Raw genomic sequence first — 27,960 nt, 5'->3', positions numbered from 1 at the left:
ATTGTGGCGATGTGCTGCATGTAGGGTTTCCCTCAATACTTCAGGATTCCCCTGCTGGACATATACAACGCTTAACGTAGCTTAATGGACTACAGTGATGTAAAAGACCAAACTCGCAGGCAAGCAGATGGACTCAGAATAACGCGCAAAGCTTAATGCTGAGCGTTTCCCAGTGATAGACTGGCATAAAGATGGCTTGATGTTGGACATTCGCACATTAAGGGACCGTCTCTAAAGTGTATACGACTTTGGTATACACGTTTCTAACTCTGATAGCATTTGAATAGAACGACTTACAGTCATAAAACCAACTGTAACGTGTTCATGTAGTGTCAGGCATAATGCGCACCCTTTGGATTTTTTATATTTATTCAAATAAATTTAAGTTTGCTATTGAAGTTAGAAACGTGTATGCCAATGTTGTATGCAACTTTAGAGACGGTCCCTAAATGTGCGAATGTCCAATGTCAAGCCAATTTTTACATTTCATTTAGCAGAAGCTTTTATCCAAAGCGATTTACAGTTAAACTAACAATAGGACAACAATATGCAAGTGCTATGACAGTTTAAGCTAATGCAATACACGTAGGCATACTATGTATATAGAGAGAGAAGAGAAGAGAAGAGAAGAGAAGAGAAGAGAAGAGAAGAGAAGAGAAGAGAAGAGAAAGTGTTAGTATTAATTGATCAAGTGTTGATTTTATGCCAGTATATCACGAAACGCTCAGCATGAAACTTTGCGCGTTAAGTTCATATTCTGAGTCCATCTTCTTGCCTGTAGCCTATATAGTAGCCTACAGCCTACTTCCCCAATAAGGTGCAAGAGTGGTCTTTCATATCACTGTATTAGTCCATTAAGCTACGTTAAGCGTTTTGTCCCAACGGAAGGGGAATCGTTGAGTATGAGGTATTGAGAGAAACCGATTATAATCCTGTTCATGGTAGAGAAAGCTGATGACATGTAGGCTACACAGGGAAAGTAACAATGAAGTTATTGAATGAAACATAAACACAGCTTTTGTGTGTTTATCATCTTTTCCGCATATACTGACACAGATAATCATTTCCATTTTATGAATGAATGTCTTCGTCAACAACACGCGCTTTTGCACCATCTGATGGTGAGGTCGACTAACAGCAGATGGAGAGTATGCTCGGCAATCTACTACTTTTCCTGCAGTTCCTGGACGTCAATGTTGAATTTACTGTCGAATTTGAACCACTGAATTTGTGGAAGCGAATTTGCAAAGCGAAATAAAATGGACCGAAAATTGCCTGTTGAATATTATTGGTTGTATTTTTAAACAGTTTGAATATTTTGGAAGTGAAATATGAAAGGTGAATATGGATTATTGAATTTTTAATAATGAAAAGGTGTTTGAAATGTTTTTTATTGAAATATTCACAGCTTAAATATTCAACCATGTTGAATTTCAGCCCATAAAAATGTAAGCCCTAAAAATACAATGCATTAAAATGCAAGCATGGTTAATGCAATGCCTATTTTTTTTCAAGTAGTGCAATTCAACAGGCTTTTTATTTCAAAAACATTTGACATTATTCTACTTCCATATACGTGACGTACAAGACGATATAATCACCAAATTGATTGCGCTGCGCAGTGAGACACAAACCGAAACGCGTAGCAGATTAGACGCATTGCGCAGTGAGCTTCGGGCCTATCACCTCGAGACACGTAGCCGATTTGACACACAGGATCGCTTTATTCAAAATCTGTCCGATGAAATATTCAGACGTATCCAAAGTATGCAGACAGCCATCTGTGAGGATTTTGATAGAAGCGGTCGCATGTACACCGAATACCATCGTGAGCTGGTGCTTTTGATCCATCATCTCATACTCGTCATCCTAGATGGAACAGCGGAGTAAATTTACGGTTGTAGCCGTTTTTTCTTTACCTATCATCTAGTATACTCTATGATTTTGTAATATTTCATCTGTACTTTTTACATATACTCTATGATTTTCATGTATTGATTTTCGCATATACCCTGTGATTTTTATACTTTTTACATATTCTCTATGATTCCATGTATGCTTTGATTTTTTTATACTCTATGGTTTTCATATTGCTTTGATATTTCATGTATGCTTTGATTTTTTTATACTCTATGATTTTCATATTGATTTGATATTTCATGTATGCTTTGATTTGTTTTTATACTTTTTACATATTTCATCTATGCTGTTTTACATATAACCTGTGATTTTTATATTTCATGTTTTGGTCTGAAATCTAAAATGGATGATTCAAAAAGCTTTGGCGCAGACGACACAGAGCTGTCGCCGGACGAGATTGAAATGCTAAGTATGCTGCCGGACGAGCTTTTAATGTTTCCGGATTCTTTAGAACAGTATTTGTTTAATCTAGAATCTTCACAACCCCCTGCTAATTTGGATCTTTTTGAATTAGCCGTAAATCCAAATATGAATATGTTCGATCATGTGCTAAACGTAGACAACGATCCTGTTGTACAATACGGCGGCGATTTAAACAACCAAACCCCTGAGCATCCTGCCGCTGATCCTGACTGCGACCACACAGAGCATCCTCCCGCTAATGATACTTCACAACCATCCACATCCACAGCAGGTAATGTTGACCCTACTACACCGACTCGATTAAGCCGTACAGACATTGATACGCTGTTTCGCGAGGGTGGGGACGTTAACGGATATCATGTTTTACCACGACCTCGTTTCAATAGTGTGTCATTGCGAAGGACTATGAATCTGAGAGAGATTAACTCTACAGATTTGGCCTCTTATCACACCTACTTACACGACATGCTGAGCGAGAGTGTAACCTTCGCTAGAGAAATCGGTGGTCATGCTCCCGTAATCAATATGACCATCTCGGCTCCCAGTCTACAAACACCCGTCAGCACCGTTTTAACTCCCGGTAATAATTACGACGTGGATTCGCTTTTCGACCAATTTGAAAAAGTTTTACAGAGCAACAATCAGTTACTATCCGACAATGTTCTCGAAATTGATGCTTCCCTAGCCATGAACAGACAAGGCGGCGGCCGCCGTAAACTTATAGATATCGCTGTTGATCAGGTCATCAGAAGAAAAAAGACGAGTTTATTCTGTCCCACAAATATTTCAAATCATTTGTGTTTCTCCATCTGTCTAGCTCGTTTTCTTAACCCGCAATTACCTGAGAGCGAGTTAGAAAAACTGGCTGCCGCCATCCAAAACAGCGTCGGCTTCTCAATCCAAGACCGAATCGCTCTTGGCGACATAGCATCGTTTGAACGAGCACTAGGCATTAAAATCGTCGTATTTCACAGATCTAATGCCATGGTCTTAGAAACGTACAAAAATTCTGATGAACCCCATCCAAAAACGGTTTTCCTTTATCTGCACAATGATCACTACTACATGATACTGAATTTGACGGCATTCATCGGTTCGGATTACGTCTGTCCATTTTGTTATAAAACCTACAGCAACCGCAGAGACCACCGATGTAAGCATGCATGCAATGTGTGTTTCGACGCTGATTGTTACAGGTTCCCTGAAAGAACAATACATTGCCCCGATTGTTTGCGTTTCTGTAAATCGAGTTATTGCTTCGAAATGCATTAAAAAAACCCACCTCCCGGTCAGGAATACCCCTCTTGTGATATTATTAAATACTGCAAACTATGTAACAGACGTTACAACGCTAAACCTGGCGCCAAGAAAACCAAACACAAATGCGCCCCGGACAGATGCGTACATTGTCGCGAAATTCTAGCGGGTGAGGGGGAGCACCAATGTTTCATACAGCCCCTAGAGCCTAAGGTAACGTGTGAGAAATACATCTTCTACGATTTTGAAACGCGTTATGAGAATGGTAGGCACGCGGCTAATTTTGTTTGCGCCATCACATTCAAAGGGGAGAAATTTACGGCCCAGGGTACCGACTGCATCGCTAAGGTAATCAACCGCTTCAGACAACCCCGATATAAAGGCTACTGCTTCATCGCGCATTACGCCTCCAGATTGGACGCCTTTCTAATTCTGGAGTATTTTTGCAAAGCCGGGATTGCAATTGATGTCATAATGCAAGGGTGCAAATTAATTTTCATGTACGACGACTCGTTTGCACAACGATACATCGATAGTTACTCTTTCATTCCTATGGCTCTTGCCAAAATGCCCGTGGCGTTAGACTTAACGACGACTGAAAAAGGCTACTTCCCCCATCTTTTCAACAGGGTGGAAAATGAGAGCTATGTCGGACCATACCCTGACAAAAAGTTCTACGGCTACGATAACATGTCGGATAAAGACAGAGAAAAGTTTGATGCGTGGTACCGCACGGTTCAGGGTAAGGAGTTTGACTTCAAGAAAGAACTGTACGCGTACGGTGTTAACGACGTCGTCTTATTGCGTGAAGGTTGCATGAAATACCGCGACGCACTTATACAATCCACCGAACTTGACCCTTTTGGGTTCACGATGCTCGCCAGCTGCTCGATGGGGGTCTTCAAAACACATTATCTCGCCAGAAACACGCTCGCCCTCACGCATAACAAAGCGTACGTCCACCAAAATAAGTCCTACTCAAGTGGGTCGATCGAATGGCTAGAGTATGTAAAAAAGACTCGAAATGTGGACGTTCACCACGCCGTAAACCACGGCGAAGTATCGATCGGTAAGTACTTTTTAGACGGCTACTACGAGCAGGACGGTGTCAGGCACGGCTTAGAATACGCGGGGTGCATCTTCCACGGGCACTGCTGTCGCTTTGAACCCCATCAGACACACCCCTTGTCCGGAGTGCCCTACGGGGTTCTCAGGAGACAATTTGACGATAAGGTTGAAATTCTGCGGAACGCGTACGGTTTGCAAATCGAAGTCCTTTGGGAATGCGAATGGAACGACATGAAAAAGACAGATCCCTCTGTGATAGAATTTATGACCGATTATTCCGCCCCAGAGAGATTAAACCCACGAGACGCACTGTACGGGGGGCGAACAAATGCCTATAAACTCTATCACAAAGTGACCGGGGATGAGAAAATAAGGAATATGGACTTTACCAGTCTCTATCCATTCTGCCAGGCTAGGAAAAGCTACCCGATTGAACACCCCCAAATCATTTTCAAAGATTTTGAACCAATTGAAAACTATTACGGTTTGATCAAAGCGACCGTGTACCCTCCCCGCAAATTACTGCACCCGGTTCTCCCTTACAGGTGCCAAGGAAAACTCATGTTTCCGCTTTGTAGAACCTGCGCTCACGACCAAAACCAGACCACGAGCTGTACCCACACGGACGAGGAAAGATCGCTCTCGGGGTGTTGGGTCAGTATCGAGCTTTTAAAAGCCGTCGAGAAGGGTTATGTGCTGGCCAAGATAGACGAGGGTTGGCATTTTCCACAGAGGTCAGACACGTTGTTTGCCGAATACGTAAAAACGTTTTTGCGTTTGAAACAACAAGCGTCGGGCTACCCGTCAAATGTCGTCACGGACGCCGAGAAAGAGACTTACATTCGTGAGTATTTTGAAAAAGAGGGGATTCAACTCGACCCAGAAAAGATCAAGTACAACGCCGCCCAGAGGGCAATCAACAAACTACTTTTGAATAGTTTGTGGGGACGCTTCTCTTTAAGACAGAACTTACCTCAAACGACTCTGGTGAACGATCCCGAAGAATTCACCAGAATCGTTTTTGGCAATACCGACACGTTTGGCAAGCCCTCGTCCAGCATAAACCCCCCAAAGAGGATGTTTGCAAGGCGCGCGACGTGAATCTTTTTATAGGGGCCTTTACCACCGCGCACGCCCGACTGGAATTGTACGAATTGAAGGACAGACTCGGCGACCGACTGCTATACTCTGACACAGACAGCGTTGTATTCGTGTCTAGGGACGGCGACTGGGAGCCGCCTCTGGGTGATCATTTAGGGGAGCTGACGAGCGAATTAGACGATAATGATTATATAACTCAATTTTCGTCTAGTGGACCCAAATCGTATGGTTTTGAAACGGCCCAAGGTAAAGTGTGCATGAAAGCTAAGGGTATAACGCTCAATGCTAAAAATTCCCGAGCTATCTGTCTCGAATCCCTGATTGGTCTGGTTGACAGCTATGTGACGTCGCACGATAGAACCAAATACATCCTGGCTCAGACCGAAAACATTATCAGAGATAAGAAGTCTCTCACATTGCACAACAAATCAGTCGTTAAAAGGTTTAAGGTGGTCTATAATAAACGTAGACTTCTACCAGATTTCACGACGCTTCCTTATGGCTACTGATCAGATGATGCACAGAGGGTCTCAGGATGTTTCCGATTTTGATTTCAGACTTCAACATCCTTTCAGTTGTGTCGTATCTGGACCGTCCAATTCTGGAAAGTCTTATTTTGTAAAACTTTTGTTGGAAAAAGGTTTGAATATCATTTCCAAGAAAATTTAAAACATTGTTTGGTTGTATGATTGTTGGTAGACTTTGTACGATGATTTACTTCAATTGTACGACATTAAATTTGTGCAAGGAATACCCCAGAGTCTGAATGATGATGATTTACTACCTGTCACCACGGTTAACCTTCTCATCGTGGATGACCTGATGGAACAAGCTAGTGCTAACCTGGAACTCCAACGGGTTTTTACACAATATTGCCACCACCGCAATCTCAGCGCTATTTACATAGTGCAAAATTTATTCGCACAGGGTAAGTCCAGCCGAACCATCAGCTTAAACGCCAATTATATGATTCTGTTTAAAAATCCTCGGGACGTCAATCAAGTGGCGATGCTAGGACGTCAAATGTACCCGGGAAACACAAAATACTTTATGGAGTGTTATCACGACGCGGTCGACCGACCTTTCGGCTACCTAATGATAGACTATAAAGCAAAAACTCCAGAGCAGTACCGTCTCAGAACAGGATTGCTTTCCGACCGTCAAGTGGTTTATATCCCGAAAAAAAGAAGAACGCTATAAATCATCACCATGTCCGCCAGACTTTGCAAACATCTGCCGGTGTTAAAACTGCTACATAAAGCCACTCCTAAACAACGACGTCTTATTTTACAATCGGCGTCCGACGAATTCATTTTAGCGCTGTGTGAAGTGGCACTTAACATCCTCTACGGTACCATCCCGGTCAACCGACAACAGTACCGGAAACTGAAAAAGAGAAAAGCCGAAATCAAATTTGTAGCCAGTAAAAAAATTGGCATAGCGGCCAAGAAACGAGTCTTCAACCAGAAGGGCGGATTCCTTTTACCGCTCCTAAGCGTCGCCGTACCCTTTCTTTCGAGCTTGATAGCCAATCGATAGGATGGAGTATGCCGAGAAGATGTATTTAGTCCCGCACCATCAACTGGATAAGATCAAGAGCGAAAATGTTCGTGAGAACATTCAGCAGACCGTAGAGAACGATTTGGATGATGCCATAAGAAATATTTTACGACGCACTGATTTGAACCCGTACGAAAAAGTCAAACTTTACACCAATACCCTGAGCAGGTTTTTGACCATCGTTAAACAAGGTGATCGTGAGAGCAGTGTTTTAACACTTTCGTTACCCAATACCGATCCCGGTCATAAAGATGAACCACCGGCTGCTGCTAACGTCGAAGACGGCAGAGCGGAGGGGGAGGACATTGTAGATGAAGTTCTGAAGAATGTACCTTCGAAAAGTGTGAAAAACAGCAGATACATATTAGACAAGATGTCTAAAGCTAAAGGAATAAGTGCGTGGAACGAATCGGGGGAGTTTGTGTTCAGGGGTAAAGCCATACAAGGTTCACACATGCTCGATTTGTTAAAAAATGTTACGGCCCCGCAAAAGGTTAGGGATGACCGGAGACCTCCAGGATGGTCGGAGTTTCTACGCGCCTTTGCCGAATTAAACATTCCTTTTTCTACAGTGCCGAATCAGCAGGTCAGACGCACGATTAACTCTCTAAAGAGTAAACCTGGCATCCCCTCCCCACCCCGTGTTAGACCTCCTAAAAAAGCACGAAGATATTCACGACCCGTGGTTCCAGAGTCCGAAGACACAGTGTTTAAATCACCGGTCATCGATCGAAGAGCATGGTTGAAATTTTAATGTCTATTTTATCTCATGATTAAATAAAAGACGATAAGAAATATAATGGTTTTTAAGAGTTTTTATTTATACGTCAAACATGTCTGCACACAGTGAACGCAGGATAACATTTTATCATTACAAACATAGGGTCTTAATCTCTTCACAAAGAGGGACACCATTTTATCATTTTTGATATAATCATCGGTGTATAGTTTCATCACATGGTTATAGTCGTAACCTCTGGCTAAATGATATAGAAAAAACACACAGTGCTGGCCACAAGTATCCGATGAATAATCCTGGACGCGTCTGTCGGAATATAATACGTCGACGTCGTTGGCGGCTAGAAAGTTATTGATGCTGATCGGAAAGCGTGGGCTGTCGGGCGGATTGCCGAAGCTGTCGAAAAAACAAGCCGGCCCCTCTTGGGCTAAATAAACGGCGACCCAATGCTCACCCGGTATTCGAGCAGGGTGGGTATTAATGATGCAGAACGACGGTAAGATCCTAAGCGGTTTTTGGGGTAGTTGATCGCTCGGTAGAACGCCGAGAAAATGAGTCCTGCATGCCATTTTATCCAAGATAGCGGTCAGTTGTAGCGTGTTCATCTCTCAATAGTAATCGATTAGTACCTGTCGGCGGTTAGACACTTCAATGATGCTGTCGAATACGGCGTAAATGATTAAATTAATGGTATTAGGCAACGGTTGTCTGAAACGAGCTTCGACTCTGATATTCCCGGACTTGATGAGGGAAATGTGCTGACCGCAGTCTTCGTCGGGCGTGAGGTTAAATGCGTAAAGCGTGTATCCGTTCAGGAAATCATTCCTGCCGATACAGAGCGGTTGATCTTTAAGGTGTCTCCCGGTCGTCATCGCCAACTGATAATATTCGCGTACTGCCAAACCGGCTTCGAAATTAGGTTGTAGAGGCTTGGCGGGGTATTGTTGGCCGTCGACGTAGACGGCTAGGAATTCCAGATTGTAATGTTTGAACGCGAATGGGTTTTTGGTGTAGGAGCCGGTGAATGCATCGTTGTCGACCATACCGATAACGATAGACTTTGGCAGCGTTCCTAAAAACAGATTTTCTTGATTCGAAACACGAGAGCCGGCGGGTATGGAGAACGATTTTAGACTGACCCTATCGACGGGGTACTTGGCCGTTGTCGAGAGTAACGTCTGGGCGTGAGCCAGTCTCACCGGCGGTGATACAGAAACTTTCTTGACAAATAGGGAAGCCGCCAGTATATTTAATTTGTAAGCCACGTCGTCGGACCTCATCAGACAGAATTCATCTTTCGCTCTAATAAATCGTAGCTTAAGGTCAACTCCATTAATCATCAATTTCTCCTGGAAGAATATATCGCTGTGTATGGGGGCGAGCAGTTCCACCTCCTTGCTTCGGCTGGTGTAACCCGCTCTCTTGGTCAACCCTGTGTTATTGCCTGCGGGGTCATGCACATCCATGTGACCAGCTGTGTCTTTGTGAAACAGTCCGGCGGTGAAAATAGATTCCAGCGTATCTTTACCGTAGTTGATCAGACTCTCAACGATACAGCGATACGGATAAGTCCCGGAACTTTGCGATATCAGCCGGTCGCCGAGGGTCACGTCGACTTGTGAAAATATAGTCGCCCCCGGGTAATTTATCAGCCCCACCTTTGCCGGGTTCGCAATCTCGTCTCCGTCAGGCTGCGTGATTTTCACCCGTAGATAGTCCGCAGAGTCCGATATGGCCGATAATGGGGCTACTTCTAAATAGCCGTTTTTCTCAATAACGGTCTGTGTCAGCGGGACCGTAAATAAGTCCAACTCGGACTTGATGCATTCTCCCGACATACGATGCAGTAACGCCATGTTAGAATATGGTTTTTACGATTCTCTTGACTGACGCGCTTCGACTAACAGACTTCTTACGCTTCCTACGTACGAGTGAGCGCTTGTTTGATCCGCTCGTTGTTTTCTTCTTCTTCTTCGCTCCCCATTGACCCCGCCTCCTCACACCCGGCGGTTTAGTCATTCTCTTACAGGCCATGACCATCAGACCGGATCCGTCTTGAGCTTTATCGTTATGCGAACGCGTCAATACGTTTGAGACGACGTCGGATACTATATTTTTAGCGGCCGATTTTAGGTGGGGTTTCGCGATGCTAAATCCTCTTTTTAACAGAGGTACGGCCATCCTGAACAAACCTCTGAAAAGACCCCCTAACCCCGCGCCATACATAACCCGTCCCCCGGCATAGCCTGGTAAAGCCCCGCCTGCCTGATTTTGGTAGTAGCTTACATAGTCCGCGGTCTCTCCAGGTTTATAATAAACCATTTTTTGGTTTAAAGTGTAGTTTTACGATGACTTTCCCGTAAAAAAATGGTACTTCGTGGTTTTGATCGTCCTTCAACTCTATGGTGATGTCGGTGATGTGATCCTTGCTGATCGATGCGTAGTGCGGTGTGCCGTATCTAGCAATGACCGTCTCGTTGCCTTTTCCCGATATATGTACGCATCTCAAAAGGGGGACGTAAGAATCGCCGACCGCTTGATATTGGATAATGTCTGTGTAAACGTACAATGTGTAGAACCCGGCGTTGATATCGGCTTGATGAGGTGCGTACGTGATGACGCTCGTAGTAAAATCAGCTCCTTCATGGTAGGCCGAGCGTCCGAGAGCATCATCCGGTATCATTCCTAAAATAGTGGCAAGTCTGCCTTGGAAGCTGACTGAAATGTTGGGTTTCGCGACCAGAAACACTTTGTTTTTTAATTCCTCATGATGCAATACGGCCGTGGGTGCGAGAAGTTGATTTATCGCGCGGAGGATCGCACGAATGTTTGCGTAGTACCCACCTCTTATGTATAATTTCGTCGATATAAAAAACTCGGATAAGTCTTTTTTAAACGATTCCGCATCTTCGGGGGCCGTATGTAGGGTGAAATACCCGTCTTCATCCTTAAAGTTATACCAACTTCTAGGATATTCGATTTCGGCGAGTCCCACCTCCCATTGTCCTTTCAAGTTTATAGCTTTTGCTAACCTGGTTGTATAGCTGGATATGCGATTTTCAGGATAAACCTACCTCGATGCATTGCACGGCAACGTGACGTAGAACCCGTGATCGTCCATGGCGGTCCTTCGCTCGTATGATCTCACCCGTTAAACGACGGCGTGTTTTAAGGAGATTGTAAGTCCACCAGAGTTTTTTTATCTATGTAACTATTAAATTTTGAAGGCCACCCTAGCCATTTCACTAAAACAAGCGTAGATTTCCCTTGTTTTTTCTGACCTAAAATCTTTTCCACCTTAAAAGATTTGTTTTTACTCACAATTATTTTTTGCAACTCTTTTTCATAAAAAACCCCCTGAATGACATCACCATCAAAATCTGTGAGTCTGTAGACTGGGGGTTGACGAGGAATACACGCGGATATGGTGAAAAATTCTTCCGTGTAGTTCTGCTCATAACCTTTGGCGAACGGGCCTCTCACTTTTGAAATCCTGACGACGTCGCCGACTTTGAATTTAAATAGGGGTCTCGCTGTCTTCTTTATATCGCCGTACAAGTTTTGAAACACTTGACCCTCGTTTACTTTGTTGATGTCCACAGGTCTCATTCTGATACTTCGGTGATAACTGGTGTTATACCCCTGCATGATGTCTTGTAAAACATCTATGTATCGTCGGAAATTTGTAGCCGTTAAAAATCTCCACATACGACTTTTTAACGTTCTATTAAATCGTTCCACGACGCTGGCTTTCAAATCGGTAGCTGTAGCGAAATGATTAATGTCGTGCTTTTTCATTACATCTTGAAATTGTTTGTTAAAAAATTCCTTTCCCTGATCCGTCTGCAATTTCTGCGGCACACGGCCCTCTTCGAGTATAGACTCGAACGCTCTAGTAACCTCGGCGCCGCTCTTATTCTTCAACACGCGAGCCCAGGCGTACTTGCTAAATACGTCTATGCACGTCAGCAGATATTTATTGCCGTCATTATCCTTGGCGTAGGCAATCATGTCGACTAGATTGGCCTGGAACTGCGTATCGACCCCGTACACAACCACTCTATTTCGTTTGTATTTTATAGGCGCTGTTTTGTGTAATGTGTAAGCGTCCTCACCAGCCAGCCATTCTGAAACCTGTTTATCGCTTAGACGGACCCCGGTATCTTTTAAGACGGCGTCTTTTAATCGTTTTTTACCCCCTAAAGAGCCGGGGTTGGAGGGTGTATAATAAGCCTTTTTCATGAGCTCCGACATGCTGCCGTTTCAACCGTTGCAAAAGAATGACGCGTACAAGTGGTTTGAATCAATCTTTTATTAAAAAACGTTACAGGATATAATACAAGTCAAATGGATATAATAGAAGATAGTAAACATGCATATAATAATTCAAACACTAAGTAAAAATGGTTATAATAGAGGATAGTAAACATGCATATAATAAATCAAATACTAAGTAAATTGAATATAATGGTATTAATACAACACACAAAATCTAAGTAAATTGAATATAATGATGTTAGTACAAAATCTAGGCTATGTAAAATGAATATAATGATGTTAGTACAAAATCTAAGTAAAACAGAGAAAATGGATAGTAATAATAACGTCAGTGGTAATCTAACCAGAAAAGAAAGTCGCGGCAGGCCATCATGTTACGATCTAGGATGTAATCGACATACATTACAACAATTTTGTCAACGTTTTGAATAACTTCGACAATTTTGACAACGTCATCCTCATCATCCTCATCATATTCTTTTGATTTCTTTACCAGCTCGGTACACACATACGCCACATACGTACAAGTACACAACACATCGGTGATCCCAAGAGGGCATTGTGATTCACACATCATATCTAGAACCTCTTTTATCATTACACCGGGTGGATCGTTACCGTCAACACATTTGTTCGTCAAATCGTCCCATGAATTAGCCAGTCCTCTTATATGCACCATATGTTTCTTGAGATTTGCCTCACGCACAGTGTCATAACACGGAGTATCGGGGTGGGATGCGTCCATGATAATCTTGCTCATCAGATCGGTCATCTGGTGTCTGTAATGATCTTTAAACATGAATTCCATACAACACTTTAGGCTACAGGCTGCACCCATGTTGGAGGTGGCTTGGTCACTCGCCATTCACGAATGGAAGACCTTGCCAGAGATCGACGACGTCGCAGATGATTTCCTTGCAGGGCTTGTCCAGAAGTCTCACCCTGATTTCTTCTAGCTTAGCGGCGATGAATGGTTCGTCTTTTAATTCGTGCAGAATAGTCCCGACTGTTCCTTGAATACGGTGGGGTTGAGATTTTAACCCGCACCGTTCTAGGAGAGTAGCGATGATGGAATGAAAAGAGGGTTTAAACAGCTTGCCTGAAAGTTCGTCAAAGTGTGTGTCGAAGTAGTAGTTGGGAGGGTCAAACAGGCAGGAATGTTGCAGCTGGCTGGGATGATCAATCTCACATCCCTCGCAGTCGTCCTTCAGCTTGTCGGCGATGAGATGTTGCAGCAAAACCACGGTCACGGTGACGCTTTTATGATTTTGAATCCAACGTCACTGAAACATCCGTCTGTGACGTCGAAGCCATGATTAGCAAGAGACACGGTGCTGACGATTTTAGGTGTGTCGTACGATTCCCGATCGTTATGGAGCCTGACATTTTTGGCTGTCCCGTGGGGACAATCGCATTGGATGAACAATTCCCAGTCTTTCTGGGGCTTGTTATTGTTACCCGGACCGCAGTCGAATTCATCGTCGGACGATTCCAAGTCTTTGCGAGGGTTGATGAGGTAAGTCAGGTTGTGAGATCCAAGCTTTTTGTTGGATGGTGGAGGTGAAGGTTTAGTGCAACCGCAATCGCACTCGACCGCCAAATCCCAGTCTAAGCTGCGTTTGGTAGTTTTAGCCGGAGCCCAGTCGTTTTGGAGGTCCGATGGTTCAGGGTTGATAATGTTACCCGGAGCCCAATCGTTTTCAAAGCACGATTCCAAGTCTATGCGACGTTTGGTAGTTTTAGCCGGAGCCCAGTCTTTGTGGAGGTCCGATGGTCCGTGGGTGTCAGTCAGAGTATGGAGGGTAGCGTTGTCGTCGAGAATGCCGCCGAAAGAGATCCCGCAGCTGCACACATGAGCGGGTTCTGAAGCGCCGTCTTCAGCCATGGTTTATAAATGCTGCTTGGGAGGGTCTGGTCGCTGGAATTTATGGTCGCTGTAGTAAAAGGGGGGCGGGAGGCGTTGTAGCACTTCAGCTGTGATTTATAAACGACGTTTGGGAGGGTCTGACCTTCGAGCTTTATGATGGCTGTAGTGAATGGGCGTGGACGGCAGAGCGTATGTACTGCTGCGCGCGCATCTCTCAGGGTGGAACAGCTGCACTTTAATTTTGTTGTATTCGTCATGCATGTCGCACCATTTGAACATTTTGTTGATGATTGAAAAAACACTATTCAGCAGATCCAGATCGCACCACTTGAACAAAAATTGCATTTCATACAGATCGTGATGCTCGTTAGGCAGGACGGCCCCAAACCGTGTGTTGTTGAGCTTTGTCTTGTCTTTACAGCAGAATATGTAAACAGAATCATTCGGCTTCTTTTTAGTATGGTCACCTACCACGCGGTACCGGACATTCGGGGTTGCCCCGTCCCACTCCGCGATGTACAAAGGCTCCTCGCCGCCGTCGTTCAGGTCCCTCCAGACAAATTTGTAAAATAGAGACCAGTCTTTTTCAGGAAATACCACGCACGCGTCTTCCCCAGCCTGAAACTCACCCACACCGTCAGTGGTGTAGAGCGTAACAACTCGAGTTGGTTTGTGAAATTTGTACCCGAATACACGGTTAATACACATCATAAATTCGCCTTTAGTCCATTCCGAAATTTCATGGAGAAAATTTGTCAAACGGATGTGACCGAAAGGTTTTCTCGGCGCCATAGTCAGACTTTCCATCATCCTGCTGCTCAGCCCCGCCTCTGGAGATTGAGGGGAGGAGGATAAACCGTCCATGCTCATGTAACTCATGTTTCTCTTTCTGGTGGTTGTAGAACACACTGACCCCATTTATATACACTGTTCAGGAATGTGGAGGGAGGGGTGGAGGGAGGGAGGGAGGGGTCCTGATATATAACAGTGTCTTCAAACAATTAAAACTAGCTGTCATATAGCCATGACGTATTATTTAATCACAGTGTCTTCAAACGATCAAAAGGCTTCAAAAACACTAACTGTCATGTTCAAAAGGCATCAAACTAGCTGTCAGATACCATCACGTATTGTTATAACACTTTCTGTCAATATCAAAAGGCTTCAAAAGCCTTCAAAAGACTTCAAAAGACATCAAAAGTCAAAACTAGCTGTCAAAACATGATCAAAAGCTGTCAAACTGTCAATCAAAAGTCAAAACTAGCTGTCAAAACATGATCAAAAGTCATACTAACTGTCAACCTGTCAATCAAAAGTCAAAACTAGCTGTCAATCAAAAGTCAAAAGGGGCGGGACACCTGTCACCGGAAGGGGCGGGACACCGGAAGGGGCGTGGCACCTGTCAATCAATCATTTTTTGACAGGTGGTCCAGGGTATCAACTACTTATAACTGTTAAGCTTAAATTTATCTGTTTGTGTCTGTTCAATGAATCCTCGTGTAACACTGTGCGTCCTCGTGTAACAGTTAAATTGAATAGTAATTTAAAGGCGTGTTCAAGTAAAGCTTGACATCGGAAACATAACCAACAGTTAAAAACCCTGTTGTTTTAGTGTGCTCAGATAACATTGCACAGAGACGATCCGCCGAGATCGCTATTGTTCCATCTATTACAGCGCAAAGCTGTCCTTTAAAGTTAATCACTTAAACCACCGAGTGAAGCCCCCACGTCGTAAAACAGCTACGAGTGGTGTCTGTCCTTTATTTGTATTTTTGAAATGCGCCGACATTTCATGTAACTGTTTACAAACTGTTGCAATTCACATGTTTGCCCACTAGCGTTTGTTTGGTCGCCCTAGTTACGATCGTGACACGGAAGTCTTAACCAACGCTTCCGGGAAAACTCTGACCCCTCGCAGAGAAGGGCTTTGCCCCTCCCATGAACAGTGTAAACAAACTGAAACAAACCCTTGTGGTTAAGCTAAGCTAAAGCTAAGCTAGGTAGTTGTTTACATTGAGGCCTAACTTATATGCCAAAGCCTTAAGCATTATTTACGGTTATCATTGTCATTAACATCAGTGGTTAAATACAGTGTCTGTTTGAACAACGTTAAAGTGATTTAACCATTTAAACACCTTGACTGTTACACCTGTTGGTCTTTTCTTCTTTCTTATTTTACCTGTCTCAGTTTAATTACCCATATTTTCTGTGAAAAGGAAATTTCGGTTCACAATTATTAATTTAATTTACCTGCATTTTACTTGAAAAGAAAATACTGGTTTATGATTATTAATTGTCAAATTCTAATTTGATTTAACAAAAGGAAATATTAAATTAAGATTGAAGTTTTATTTTCCTAAACAGGTCATTTCTAATGATTTCTAGATTTATTTCTAATAAATCTAATTTCATCATTTTCATAATTTCTAAATTTCTCTTTTAGATTTAATCACTTCAGGTGAATAAGTCTTAAACTTTGAAAGTTAAGTAAACTTATTCAACCAACATTTCCCTATTACAAATATTGTTAGACTCATACGTGCTCATTTATTGTTTTTGCGTTGTATCCTCCGTTTCTCCTTTCTTTTGTTACGGTTATAAACTTAACCATTCTATTTGATTTATTCACTTACCTCTTATTGTTGCTGTTGAGCGACACACCTGAGCCTCAATAGGAGACATTGGTATCTCACTACAAGTTTCAAATAAATCAGAGATAACCCTCTCTTACAAAGTTTTATTTTTGAATGTTTAGTTATTTGGCAACTATCAATTCTATACTCGTAGTTCGACAAAGGCTCCAGAGCCATTTGTGGATCCAATCTCCTTCCCTCCTTTCCTTCTTACATCTTTCCTGTTCTGTCCTGCTTTATCCCATCTCATTCTTCACATTTGTAGGGAACAAACCTGGAAGAACCATCACTCGAGTCTAAAGAAAGAGAAAGATAATCTTTCCAAAGAAAACAATCATTAGGTATTTGATTTTTGATCAAACCCTCTCTGTTCTCCATACTCTCCCTGCATCTGTAAATGCAATTTACAATTTGACATCTTATCCGAGATCTATTAACAGAGACAAGTGTTGAGCAACCGTCGCCTTCAAAGCATCCCAGCTGTAAGCAGTCCATTTGAGGTTGTCAATCCTGTCAAAACTCAGAAAAGAGGTATCAGCATTATTATTGTATTATTTTTCCTTGTAAACATAAACAATAATATTGTTTACCTTGCTGGAAACAGATTCTCACCGATAGGAAGCATTTACGAGAAAAATAATATTTCTCCTACTTAAGAATTTTCTTTCTTGTTTTATTGAAATTGTTTTTAACCTCTCTCTCTTTTTCCCTTGCTCAGTTGAGTGACATAGTCCTCACATCACAAGTTGAAACCAGCTTTTCACTGATAGAAAATATTTATAAAAAATATTTCTCCCATTGAAAAAAAAAATCCTTTCAATTGAGATTTGTTTTAACCTTTTTCTCTCTTTCCCTCACTTAGTTGAGTGACAAAGTTTACACATCACTAGCCTACCTGTCTACACTGAGACCAACACTTAGACATTACAACACTTCACTATTGTTGTACAGTCACTGAAACGACACTTAGCTGTTCAACCACATAGGCTTACACCCCACACAGATCTGTGTCAGTCTCTTCACCCCAGCGTGCCAACATGCCGTGGACGACGAACCCCACTGACGTGGACGCCTGGCTCAGAGGCATAACAGACTGCCTCACACCAAAGACAATTGAACTGTTATTATTTTTAATAATAATCATAACGCTGAGAAGATTCCTGACACATGATTCAAGCCAGAATCAGAACCACAACCAAGTGGAACTAACCAAGATTATCTGTTCCCTAAGCAATGCCTTCACAGCCCAGCTGACACTAAGCGACAAGCACATCACCCACCTTCAGGAGGAGCTGACACGTGCCCAGAGCCGCATAGACAAGCTGGAAGTGAAAGTCCAGGACGACTTCAAGCGTCAGACCACTGAGTTCCTGAGAGAGCTGATGCACACTCAACGCTGCACAGACCAGCTCAAAGCGAAAGCTCAAGTGCCTGATGAAGTGGAGCAAGAAACAAAGAAACAAGTTGACAAGCTCCAAGAAGCCCTTGCAGTCACTGAACGTGACAAACAAGAATTAAAGACTGTCCAGAAGCACCTGGTAAACCAACTCCAGTCTGCTGAACATCAGCTAGAGAAAGCCAAAGCTGACATCAAAGATAAGAATTCTCAAATCACTGCTCTGATAGACCACCTGGAAAGGTGCAGTGCTGAAATCGACCAGCTGACCCAACAGCGAGATGACGGCAACGACGAGCTCTACGCGGTCAGAAATGAACTCCAGCACATTTTCCAACAGGAACCAGAGCCAAGAAGGGAGAGACCTCCCTCAGCATCACCACTGCTGAGCAGAACAGAGTCCTCCATCCAAGAACTGCCATTCAACAGAACAGGTGAATGGCCGCAACCCAAAACATCACCAGCCTTCACCACAGAACTGTTCACTGCCAACAAACAAAGAGAGCTCATCCAGGCAGACTCCAGAGCTGCACAGGGGATGACCTTTAAAGATCTCAACAAGCTGGTTAAGAATATCACTCAGTTCAACCCGAACTCCACGAAGGCCGCCGACATCCAGGCCCACATCCGAGATATCAACTTCCACCTAGAGGTGAGACCACATGTGACTGACAGAGACAGGTTTTACCTCCTCAGATCGACATCCAGTTCAGAGGTACGAAGCTTCCTAGACCGACAACCTGCTCATGTCAAGTCAAACTACCAGCTGCTATGTGAAACACTGATAAAATAATTCACAGGCCCAGAGTCAGAACACGGTGTGTTAATCGCCTTGGAAACCAAACAAGGTCGACAAGAGACTCCTCAAGCCTACTACCACCGTTTTCGACAAGCCTTCTTTGGTGCACATAACTCACCTGAACAAGAAGAGGATGTGAACTTCAAAACCCTCTTTCTGAGAAACCTGCACCCCGGATTGAGTCATCTTAATTTCATGGCCTGTCCAGACACAATGACAATCCAACAGCTACGTGACCTGACACACAAGGCCCACATCAAACAAAAGATGTCCTCAAAGAAAGGTTTGAAAACATCCACAGTTTCAAACTCCTTCAGCCAAGACGCAAGCCTTGCACTGGAAGACAACCAGTGGCATGACAACACCACAGTTCTTCGTAAGAAGCACAGAGAACATGACTCCCATGCTGATGACAGATACCACACCAACCGCATGGAAAAGACATGGAACCAGCCACGCTTCTCAAGTAACCCGCCTCGGCACCACTCAGTTAAGCACAGCACTGAGTATGCCCAAGAACCAGACAGTTTACCCTCAAAAGACATGGAGCAACTAATGAGGCGACTGGAAGTGTTCCTAGAAAACAGGCTGAACACGGATGACCAACAAGATGAGTCAAATTTGCTATGACTAGCGATGGAACGAAAGACCACCGATTCATCTGATACACCTTCATAAGGAAGATGACGACCACTCGTTCTACAACAACACAGAACAAAGTGGTCTCTCACAGTCAACCACTGACAAACACCCAGAGGTACCAGGAAACACCATCCTGGCTACCCATCACTCATAAAGAAACCTCCAAACGAGCTCCAAACTCAAGAACCATATGTGTGCTACAGCAACAACAGTAAGCACAGAAGGTCAGAAAGTCTGTCACAACCAGAAGGCATCATCGGAGGAATGCAACAACGGAGACCAAGTTTCGCACTACAGCTGCACACACCCATGCCAAACTACCTCCTCTCTGTCTGACAGAGAACTTCCTGCCGTACTGGTTTGACCCCCAGCAGATCACAGAAGACCCCTTTTCCAAGGCAAAGAGGCAACAAGCTCATCAAAGCTAAGCCATCAAGCAAAGGGGGGAGCGAAACAGACTGAAACAGATCTGACCATACATACATGCATACATACATACACACATGCATGCTCTACACAACACCCCTAACATACTCACTAACATACAGAAGTTAACCGCCTCTACTGTGCAAAACATTCAACAAACATGTTTTCCCCCACAGGTAGAAACTAACTTCAGAAACTAGCTTAACAACTTAGCTACACTTACCATAGGAAACATGGTAACTAACTACCCATCCAACAAGTACACCTGAGAACACCTCTCATTACATCATGATCCCTGACACCTTAGCTGTGCAACAGTAGTTACAAGTCATATCCGGAGGAACACTCAACTGCTTTGTTTTGTTTTACCTCTTCCTTCCTCCCTTTCCTTCTTTTATTAGGTAAATGCCTGTCCGCCCCATAAGGGTCATAGGTCACAATAATAGGATTGACACACCACGCCTAATATTTGTAAGTCACCTCAAAACGAATGTGGGCCAGAGAACTCCCTGCATCATTCGTATCACAAATTGAAAGGTAAATTGGTCTAAACCTAGAACAATTTAGAAGGGAATAAAACAAACAAATCAAATTTAGTCACAAAATTGATTAATCACCGTCCCAAAACAAATTAGGATAACGGTCCTAAAATTGAACTAAACTTTATTCAACGTGATTAACTATATTGAGAGAGTAAACCTGTTTATGCCTAGGTAATCTAATGCCCTGCACCAGTAAAGTGACCAGTCATGGAGGTGTTGTCTTGTTGTTTGCTGTGTGTGTTTGCTTCCTCTACCCATTTCTCCAGCGTTCACCGATGTCTTCTACTCTACACATCGTTGACCGAAGGGGGGATATGTAGCGACAATGGGTATGAACCAAACGCAGACTAATCTTCTTCCAGAAGATTAATTCAAACTTTCCACTTCCTGCCGAACAAAGAGGAAGATTTGGTCAGGACTTCTCCATCCTCATCAATCTTGCCATGGGGTCCAGGCGCCAACCAGTCGGGCTATTTAAAAGAGCCCCCAGCACTAACACATAACTGGTCAAATGCTAGCTTTGTTGCCAAATTACTGATTGGTTAAGAGAAAGACAGAGACCAAGGCATCACACAAGTGTCCTCACATTCCAGATTCAAATCTCACATCCCAGAGCCATAACTCACCCAGGCTCCAGAGAGTCTGTAACCAAAGACTTTTATTGGTTAACTGAAGAACTGGTCAACTTCGATAGTGTGCAAGATGGATCGATACCAGCAGATGTTGTTTTCCCCCACAACATTCCTGACCCCTTCCCCCTTAAGACCTCTGAACGAACAAACAGAGTTCTTTTTCTCGTCAATCCAGAGAACTGATTCTTACCAATAACTATACATAAAATCATTCAAGAACAATTTTCAATGGACTCAGTATCAAACAATCATGCAACTACCTAATCACGTGTGGTTTCCACCACTTATATGCATATTTTAATAAGATAATATGTTTTGATCCCATATAATTCATGTAAGTGTTATAACTATTAGAAGTATGAATGAAAGTGTGTACTGTTTCATATCAATGCTATCTTACGAACACAACTAGCAAGATGACTGGAATTAAATTTGTGTAAAATGTTTCATATTCTGATAATTAGAAATCATGCCTAAACTGTTGCATCTGGTTTTTAAATAGAGAACCCCCAGGGAAGACATGATTTATGACTTTGCAAACAAAGCCAGTGTCTAATTGGTCCGCTCTCTTCAGGAGGGGGGACAAACTTTGAGTTTAAAATCTTAGACCCGAAAACAAAGCTCTCTCTCGGCTCTCTTTCTCTCGGCTCTCTAACTCTGCTCGTTCAAAATGTTCTGATAGAGAAGAGCTCTGCTCTCTCTGCTCTCTGCTCTCTGCACTCTGCTCTCTATCTCTGGGTTCACCCCCAAGAAACGCTCTGCTACCACTCTCAAGAGAGATGGGCAGAAAAAGGATGAAGATCTCAATCAGACGAGTAACCATGTAAACGCAGAGACAAAGAACCCAAATTAAGATCAGAAGAACGGGTTCAACAGCTTTATTCAAGCCATCTTACTACTCTCGTCTAAGTTGTCTTTTCTTTGTTGTCTTCCTTTATTTTCCGTTGTGAGTCTCGGTTCTAAGTTAAGTTTTGCGCAAGATTTCGAGCCACGTTTCTCCTGCAAAGCCAGCTTCAAACAAAGACTTTCATTCCGCCAGCACACCACGTGACTGGCCGCCCCAGACCCAGGCACAAGGACACCAGCCAACTAATGGACCGGGAAAACCCCTTTCACGCAACAAAAGGGAATCCCCAAATGCAAAGACAAGCAAGTATCTCCAGACTAAGAGCTGAACTGGTGTATTGATATACATTTAATAACCTGTCTAAGAAACGATAGAAGGGTTAAATTAATGATGGTTATTGATGGTTCGTTCCAGCAGGTCATGTCTTATAAGTGCATAAACTTGGGTTTTCATCATCTCACTCTTAAACTCACTCTTGAAACTTAATCTTTCCTTACTCTTTTTCCTTCTGCAACTCGTATGGATGTGTGTGTGTGTTTGTGTTAGATATTAGTTTTTATGTGTTAGTATATAATCAATAAAGTATTGTTCGTATTTTAACAAAGAGATTACTTGTGTTAATCTGCTTATACATTTTATTGTCTTGAACTTCGATCTAAGTTACCTATGCTTTTACCCGTGATTATTTCTTAATTTATTGTTAGCTGGGGATTAATTCTTTCTTGGCCAGGAAGATATTATATTTCCTAGAGTTAATACTTGTTTATGCTTTCTGTTCATTGGATGAACTGATAAAATGATCATACTATTGATTCTGCTACGGTAAATTCTGAAGATAATTAAAAATAATTGAATTATTAATTATTGATCATAATTCGTTATGAATAATAATTAATTAGATTTATACGTGGGCGTATAAACGCTGCAAACTAAATCATTAATCTTATTTCTGACCAAAATTGAATATTTTTTTATTAATATTTTACCAGCAAAACTTTCTTGCAGCAGATTAGAGATTCTGAATTCTGATTTTAAAATACCTTATAAGGGAAAATTTTACTTTGACACACACAGAGACATCAAGAATCAGCATATTGAATTTTGCTATTTAAATTTTAATATATATAAAACATTTTTTTTTTACTAATTTACAATGGTGACATGCTTCATGCCGCAATGCATGCTGGGAGCCACCATAGTATTAAAATCAGGGCTCCCAGCATGCATTGCGGCATGAAGCATGTCACCATTGTAAATTAGTAAAAAAAAATTTTTGTTGTTGTACGAGATTTTTACAATGTGTATTTTTGGTGAACCAACACAACAAAATCAGTCATTTCAACTTTTTTCAAGTTGTGTTTTTTACAGTGTGTTCTGTCCTGAGATGCTTTTAGGATAAGCTGTCCCTAGAAATATCCTCCTCTTATAGGACATTCAAAATGTGTAGAGCAGAGTTCCCCAGCACCAGGATTGTAAAACCATTGGTTGCAGGCTACACACATTTCTCTCAACACACACTTTAATTACCACGTGGATGAAAATGCACCCTAAATAAATATTTGTAGCCTACATACACATATTTAATTAATGAGATTTTATATTTATTTTATTTGGACCCATGAATTACAACAAATTTCTGGTTATGATTTTGGAACATTTTAAATTACAGCTGAGCTTTGATATTCTTAAAGAAGGACTTATTGTTATTTTGAAAGCTTTCACCAGAAACTTCCAGTGGTTTCCATTTACACTTAGGAAACTGGTAATGGCATGGTAGTTTCCAAAGTCCACCTGAAATAAAGGTTTGATATTTTCACTTTAGTATTTAAAAATATGTTTCCATATTTTCAATGAATAACAGTACATTGACACCTTTTGCAGAGTCTGTCTGCGTACTGCACCTTGATCTCCAGCCATTATCACACCAGCGAAATACCGCTTCAGTAGATAAATATTACTTTCTTGTGTCTTGAGCAAAAGAGCAAATGGTATAAGAAGTGTAACATGCAAATTAAACAAAGATAACTTCCAGCTTTTTAAATGCGCACAAATTTTATGCTATATTTTAAAATTCCCATGAAATTAAAATGGACAAATTCATAGGTTATGAATATCATGAGCCACTTGAGGTTGCAGAGTTTTGAACTCTGAGTGATGGAGGGTGTAATTGTTTTTTTGTTTTTTTTCTGCTGACTGCACAACCACCACTTCACATTCATTTTTGGACTAATGGTATTTGATCTGCAAATACTATTTATTGTTAGACAGATTGAAAATACTTAGCAATTAGTTTAAAGCATATGATTAGCCTATATAAAGTAATATCTGATCTGCTGTGTACAGAAATGTTTGTTTTTGTTTCAGATCCACTTTTGAGATTGACCAATTGTTGACAGGTTCACTGGTGTGTCTGCAATCGCAGTGGTATATGAGGTGGGTATGAGGCGGATCAAAATATTATCTATTTGTCTTTGCCTCTTCATTTTCCCCCCATTTCTTTGCTTGATTTATGATGACTTTTGTTGGGGCATGGATCACAGTAACACAGAAACAGACTGATTCATGATGTGGTACCATGTTGAAATCTTCCTTTTGTGCTGACTTCAGAAAACCGGCTTAGCTCTTCAAGAAACTGGTATGTGTCCATGATGACATCAATGAGCTATGGACAGAAACATATGTTATTTCCCCCCTGCCTTGCCACTGAAGTGGACACTAAAGCTGGAGTGGATGGTGAGCTTCCACATTGTTGCAGTTTCGGAAATTTCAATGGCCTCTGGTATGTTTCCATTTTATTAGTTTGGCTGTGGTGATTTTTTTAGATCTAGAGTACCTCTGGCAGCACTCACCACATTGCATCACCAAGATGGGTGCTGTTTAACAAAGCAAAGCAGTAAGTTGCATACTCCTGTAAAGTGTTGCTTTCAGTCTTTAAAAAAAAAAAAAAAAAACTGGCACACTGCCTTCACCCAATGTATGAGGAGCAAAGAAACTTTTACTATGAAAAGTTTAAATGTTGTCTTTATTGAATGCAAGAATGACACTCCAAAGTATTTCCATGCTAGTCATCACTTGATGTACCTGGCATGATGTAATTTTTCCCATTGGCATATATTGTTGGGAAAAAAATGCTAATTTGTGTTCAACTCTTGTCTCAGTAAAATGTATGTAGAAAGTAATTACCCAGTTAGTTGTCAAAGCACCTCCAAGGGTTTTTGTGAAAGCCCAAAGAGCATAGTGGCCCTTTCTGAACACTTAAAGTGTTTAGATATCAAAATATCAACATGGGGTGACAGAAAACAGTAACAACGTCTTCAGGATTTACTCAGCCATTTCCTTCCAACATCATCCATGGTTTTTAACAGAAGAATTGATGTACAATTAGGATTTAATGCATTTTGCATTTAATGTATAAACTATATACTTCACATGTCATGTAAGTGTAAGAATGTTTTATGCCTAACTGCCCGCTCCCCCACCCCACCATCTTATGTGTATTTGTATATTAGTATACATTGTATTTGGTTTCATATCCTTGTGCTTCAATGAAGTAATGTAGTAGCCTGTAACATGTGAACTTTATTCAGATTAGCATCTTTATTTACTGTAAAACAAGTGAAAAAAGCTTTTATTCATTGTTATACATTTCAATACAATCTTTTGGTATAGCTCTGTGACAACCAGCATAAAAATGTTATTGTTATAAGACCCTTGTAAGACACTTTTAAATTGATTAATACAGGTAAATTGTCATAAAATGGCATGTCTTTTGCCGGAGGTTTGTAACACAAAATAAGTTCCTGGAATAAGCCAAATTGCAAATGCTTCGGATTCAGGACTTTTACTTTAATTATTACATTTATAGTAATACCATGGTATGATAGTATTCAAAAGATATAATCAATATCTACTTTCTTTGTTTTGTTTACTTTTTTATTTATTCTGAGTATTTACTGAGTAAATCACCTTTAATGGTTTAACAGCTTTATGAGGTGACTGCAGTATTTAATAATTAAATGTTTTAAATAAATCATAAGGAAAATAAAATAATGAAAATGGAAAGCAGTGTGTTAGATCAGTTGTTCTCAACCAGGGGGCCTAAAACAAGTATTAAAATAAGCATAAAATAAAAGAAAACCATTACAATCATGATATTTCTTATTTTAATTCACCATCACAATGTTTTGTGGCTTACCACAAGAGGCTTACCATACAATTTATATGGTAACATTATACATTTGATGTAGTTATTATTTTACATCATCTATATTATCTACATTAAAATTACTCAAATAATTTCAGGATTTTTTTTTTAAATCCTTATGCTTAATCGTTGTCCAGTAAATCATGAACAAATGGAAAAGGCATGGGCCGATAGATGAACATGATTGGAAAACATGTCAAGATAAGGATGATTTTTTTGCTTAAAGAGACTGAATATATTTTATAATTTTTGTAAAGGTAGTGTCTCTCTTGATTTAGTTTTTATTACTGTATTTTTAGGGATGCACTGATATCAATAAACAGCCAACACTGATAAGCAGATGAACCGATTTCAGGAAATTGCCAATAAATGCAATTTTTTTCAATAAATATAAAAAATTGTAAAAAATTAAAATAAGGCAAAATACAAATGCTTTAGTTTCATTATTTTATTTAGGCTATAGTTATTATAAGATCGTAGTAATAACATATAGCCTAGTCAATAATAATAATAATAATAATAATAATATAATTGTATCATTATTATTTAATCTGCCAGTGAGCGTTATGTGTTAGTACGTTTCAAAGTTGCTCTCACAAAAAAAAATCTTTTGATGGGGAACCATTGACAGTTTCCTCCGCTTCCAAATACACGTACTTCGTAGACGGTCCCTACCGGGCCTAAGCACATGCGAGTCACTTCCGGAGCGTTTCTGTGTTGAAAACATTGAGCAGGATTAAAAACAAATAAACTGTCATCTGTGTTCAGTTCTACGTCCTAATACCTTGCAGGTAAACCAAATTTTATACATTATACTCACCCAATCAGGATCTATTGAAGTTTTTAGCGGATGAATATCTGTCTAATGTCAAACGTCAAACGTCACACCAACTTTAGATCGATGTCTGCTCAATGCTCATCACTGCAACCTTTTATGTGATGGGAATAGATCTAAATACTTAAAAAACTTTTCACGATTCGTTAATCTCGATAGCTGTAATAGTAAAAACGTATAAAAGCTGTAATAGTAAAAGTTTTCCAGATAGTTCTACATGTAATGCCAGATATTTCAAATGCAAGCATGTCAGCCAATCACAGCAGAGGGCGTTTACTCTGAAGTCTCTCAGCAGACACGCCCCTTCAAACAGAGTGTTCAAATCAGAGGATGAAATCAGGCTAGGAAATATGTCTTTTATTTCTAAATTATAACAACTTTAGATCTAAAAAACATACTAACATTATAAGGGCACCCCAGGAAACATTATAAAATAATAAAACAATCCATTCTAGGGCACCTTTAAAATAACAGTAAAATGTTCTCATAGCAGTTTTTGCTGATTTGTCATTCATTTACTCACTCATAAATTAATTGATCAATTAATATACTGATAGGCTATTGTTATTTATAAAAAATGTCATATAAATGTCAATATTTAGACAAAATGTAAGACAAATGTTACGATCCTAGGTATCTGTTTTGTGTGGGTGTTGTTTTGTATATGTGTGCAGGGATTGGCTGTCGTCTGTGGAGTTTGATTGGTGGATCTACTGATTCGCCGCTTTTAAAAGGGCGGCGCTTACCGAAGATGGCGAGCTCCATGGGCGTAGGTTTAGGGGGGGACGCTA

The 27,960-nt window shown here is 41.2% G+C and overlaps 2 protein-coding genes and 1 long non-coding RNA gene across 3 annotated transcripts in view; 2 read left to right on the top strand and 1 right to left on the bottom strand.

Moving 5' to 3' along the window:
- The window catches only part of LOC309501908 (uncharacterized protein), a 575,396-nt gene that overhangs the window by 329,198 nt on the left and 218,238 nt on the right, over positions 1-27,960 (bottom strand). The gene's annotated exons all lie outside the window — the stretch shown is intronic.
- On the top strand, positions 574-6,571 carry LOC309501954 (uncharacterized protein). The gene is made up of 2 exons (XM_082174252.1): positions 574-598; positions 638-6,571. Exon 2 carries the CDS (start codon positions 4,075-4,077, stop codon positions 5,767-5,769), a length of 1,695 nt encoding a protein of 564 aa, XP_082030378.1. The 5' UTR covers positions 574-598; positions 638-4,074; the 3' UTR covers positions 5,770-6,571.
- LOC309502086 lies at positions 24,047-25,107 on the top strand. Its single transcript, XR_014207138.1, has 3 exons — positions 24,047-24,563; positions 24,738-24,863; positions 24,953-25,107. It is a non-coding gene; the product is annotated as an uncharacterized lncRNA (long non-coding RNA).

Source organism: Leuciscus leuciscus (assembly GCF_965113295.1).
Source record: "Leuciscus leuciscus genome assembly, chromosome: 6".
In the NCBI taxonomy this organism is placed as follows: Eukaryota; Metazoa; Chordata; class Actinopteri; order Cypriniformes; family Leuciscidae; genus Leuciscus; species Leuciscus leuciscus.
This window is presented reverse-complemented; position numbering and strand designations above follow the sequence as displayed.

Excerpts from the sequence above, each read along its gene's own strand:
- LOC309501954 (XM_082174252.1), top strand. The coding sequence starts at position 4,075 with ATGCAAGGGTGCAAATTAATTTTCATGTACGACGACTCGTTTGCACAA.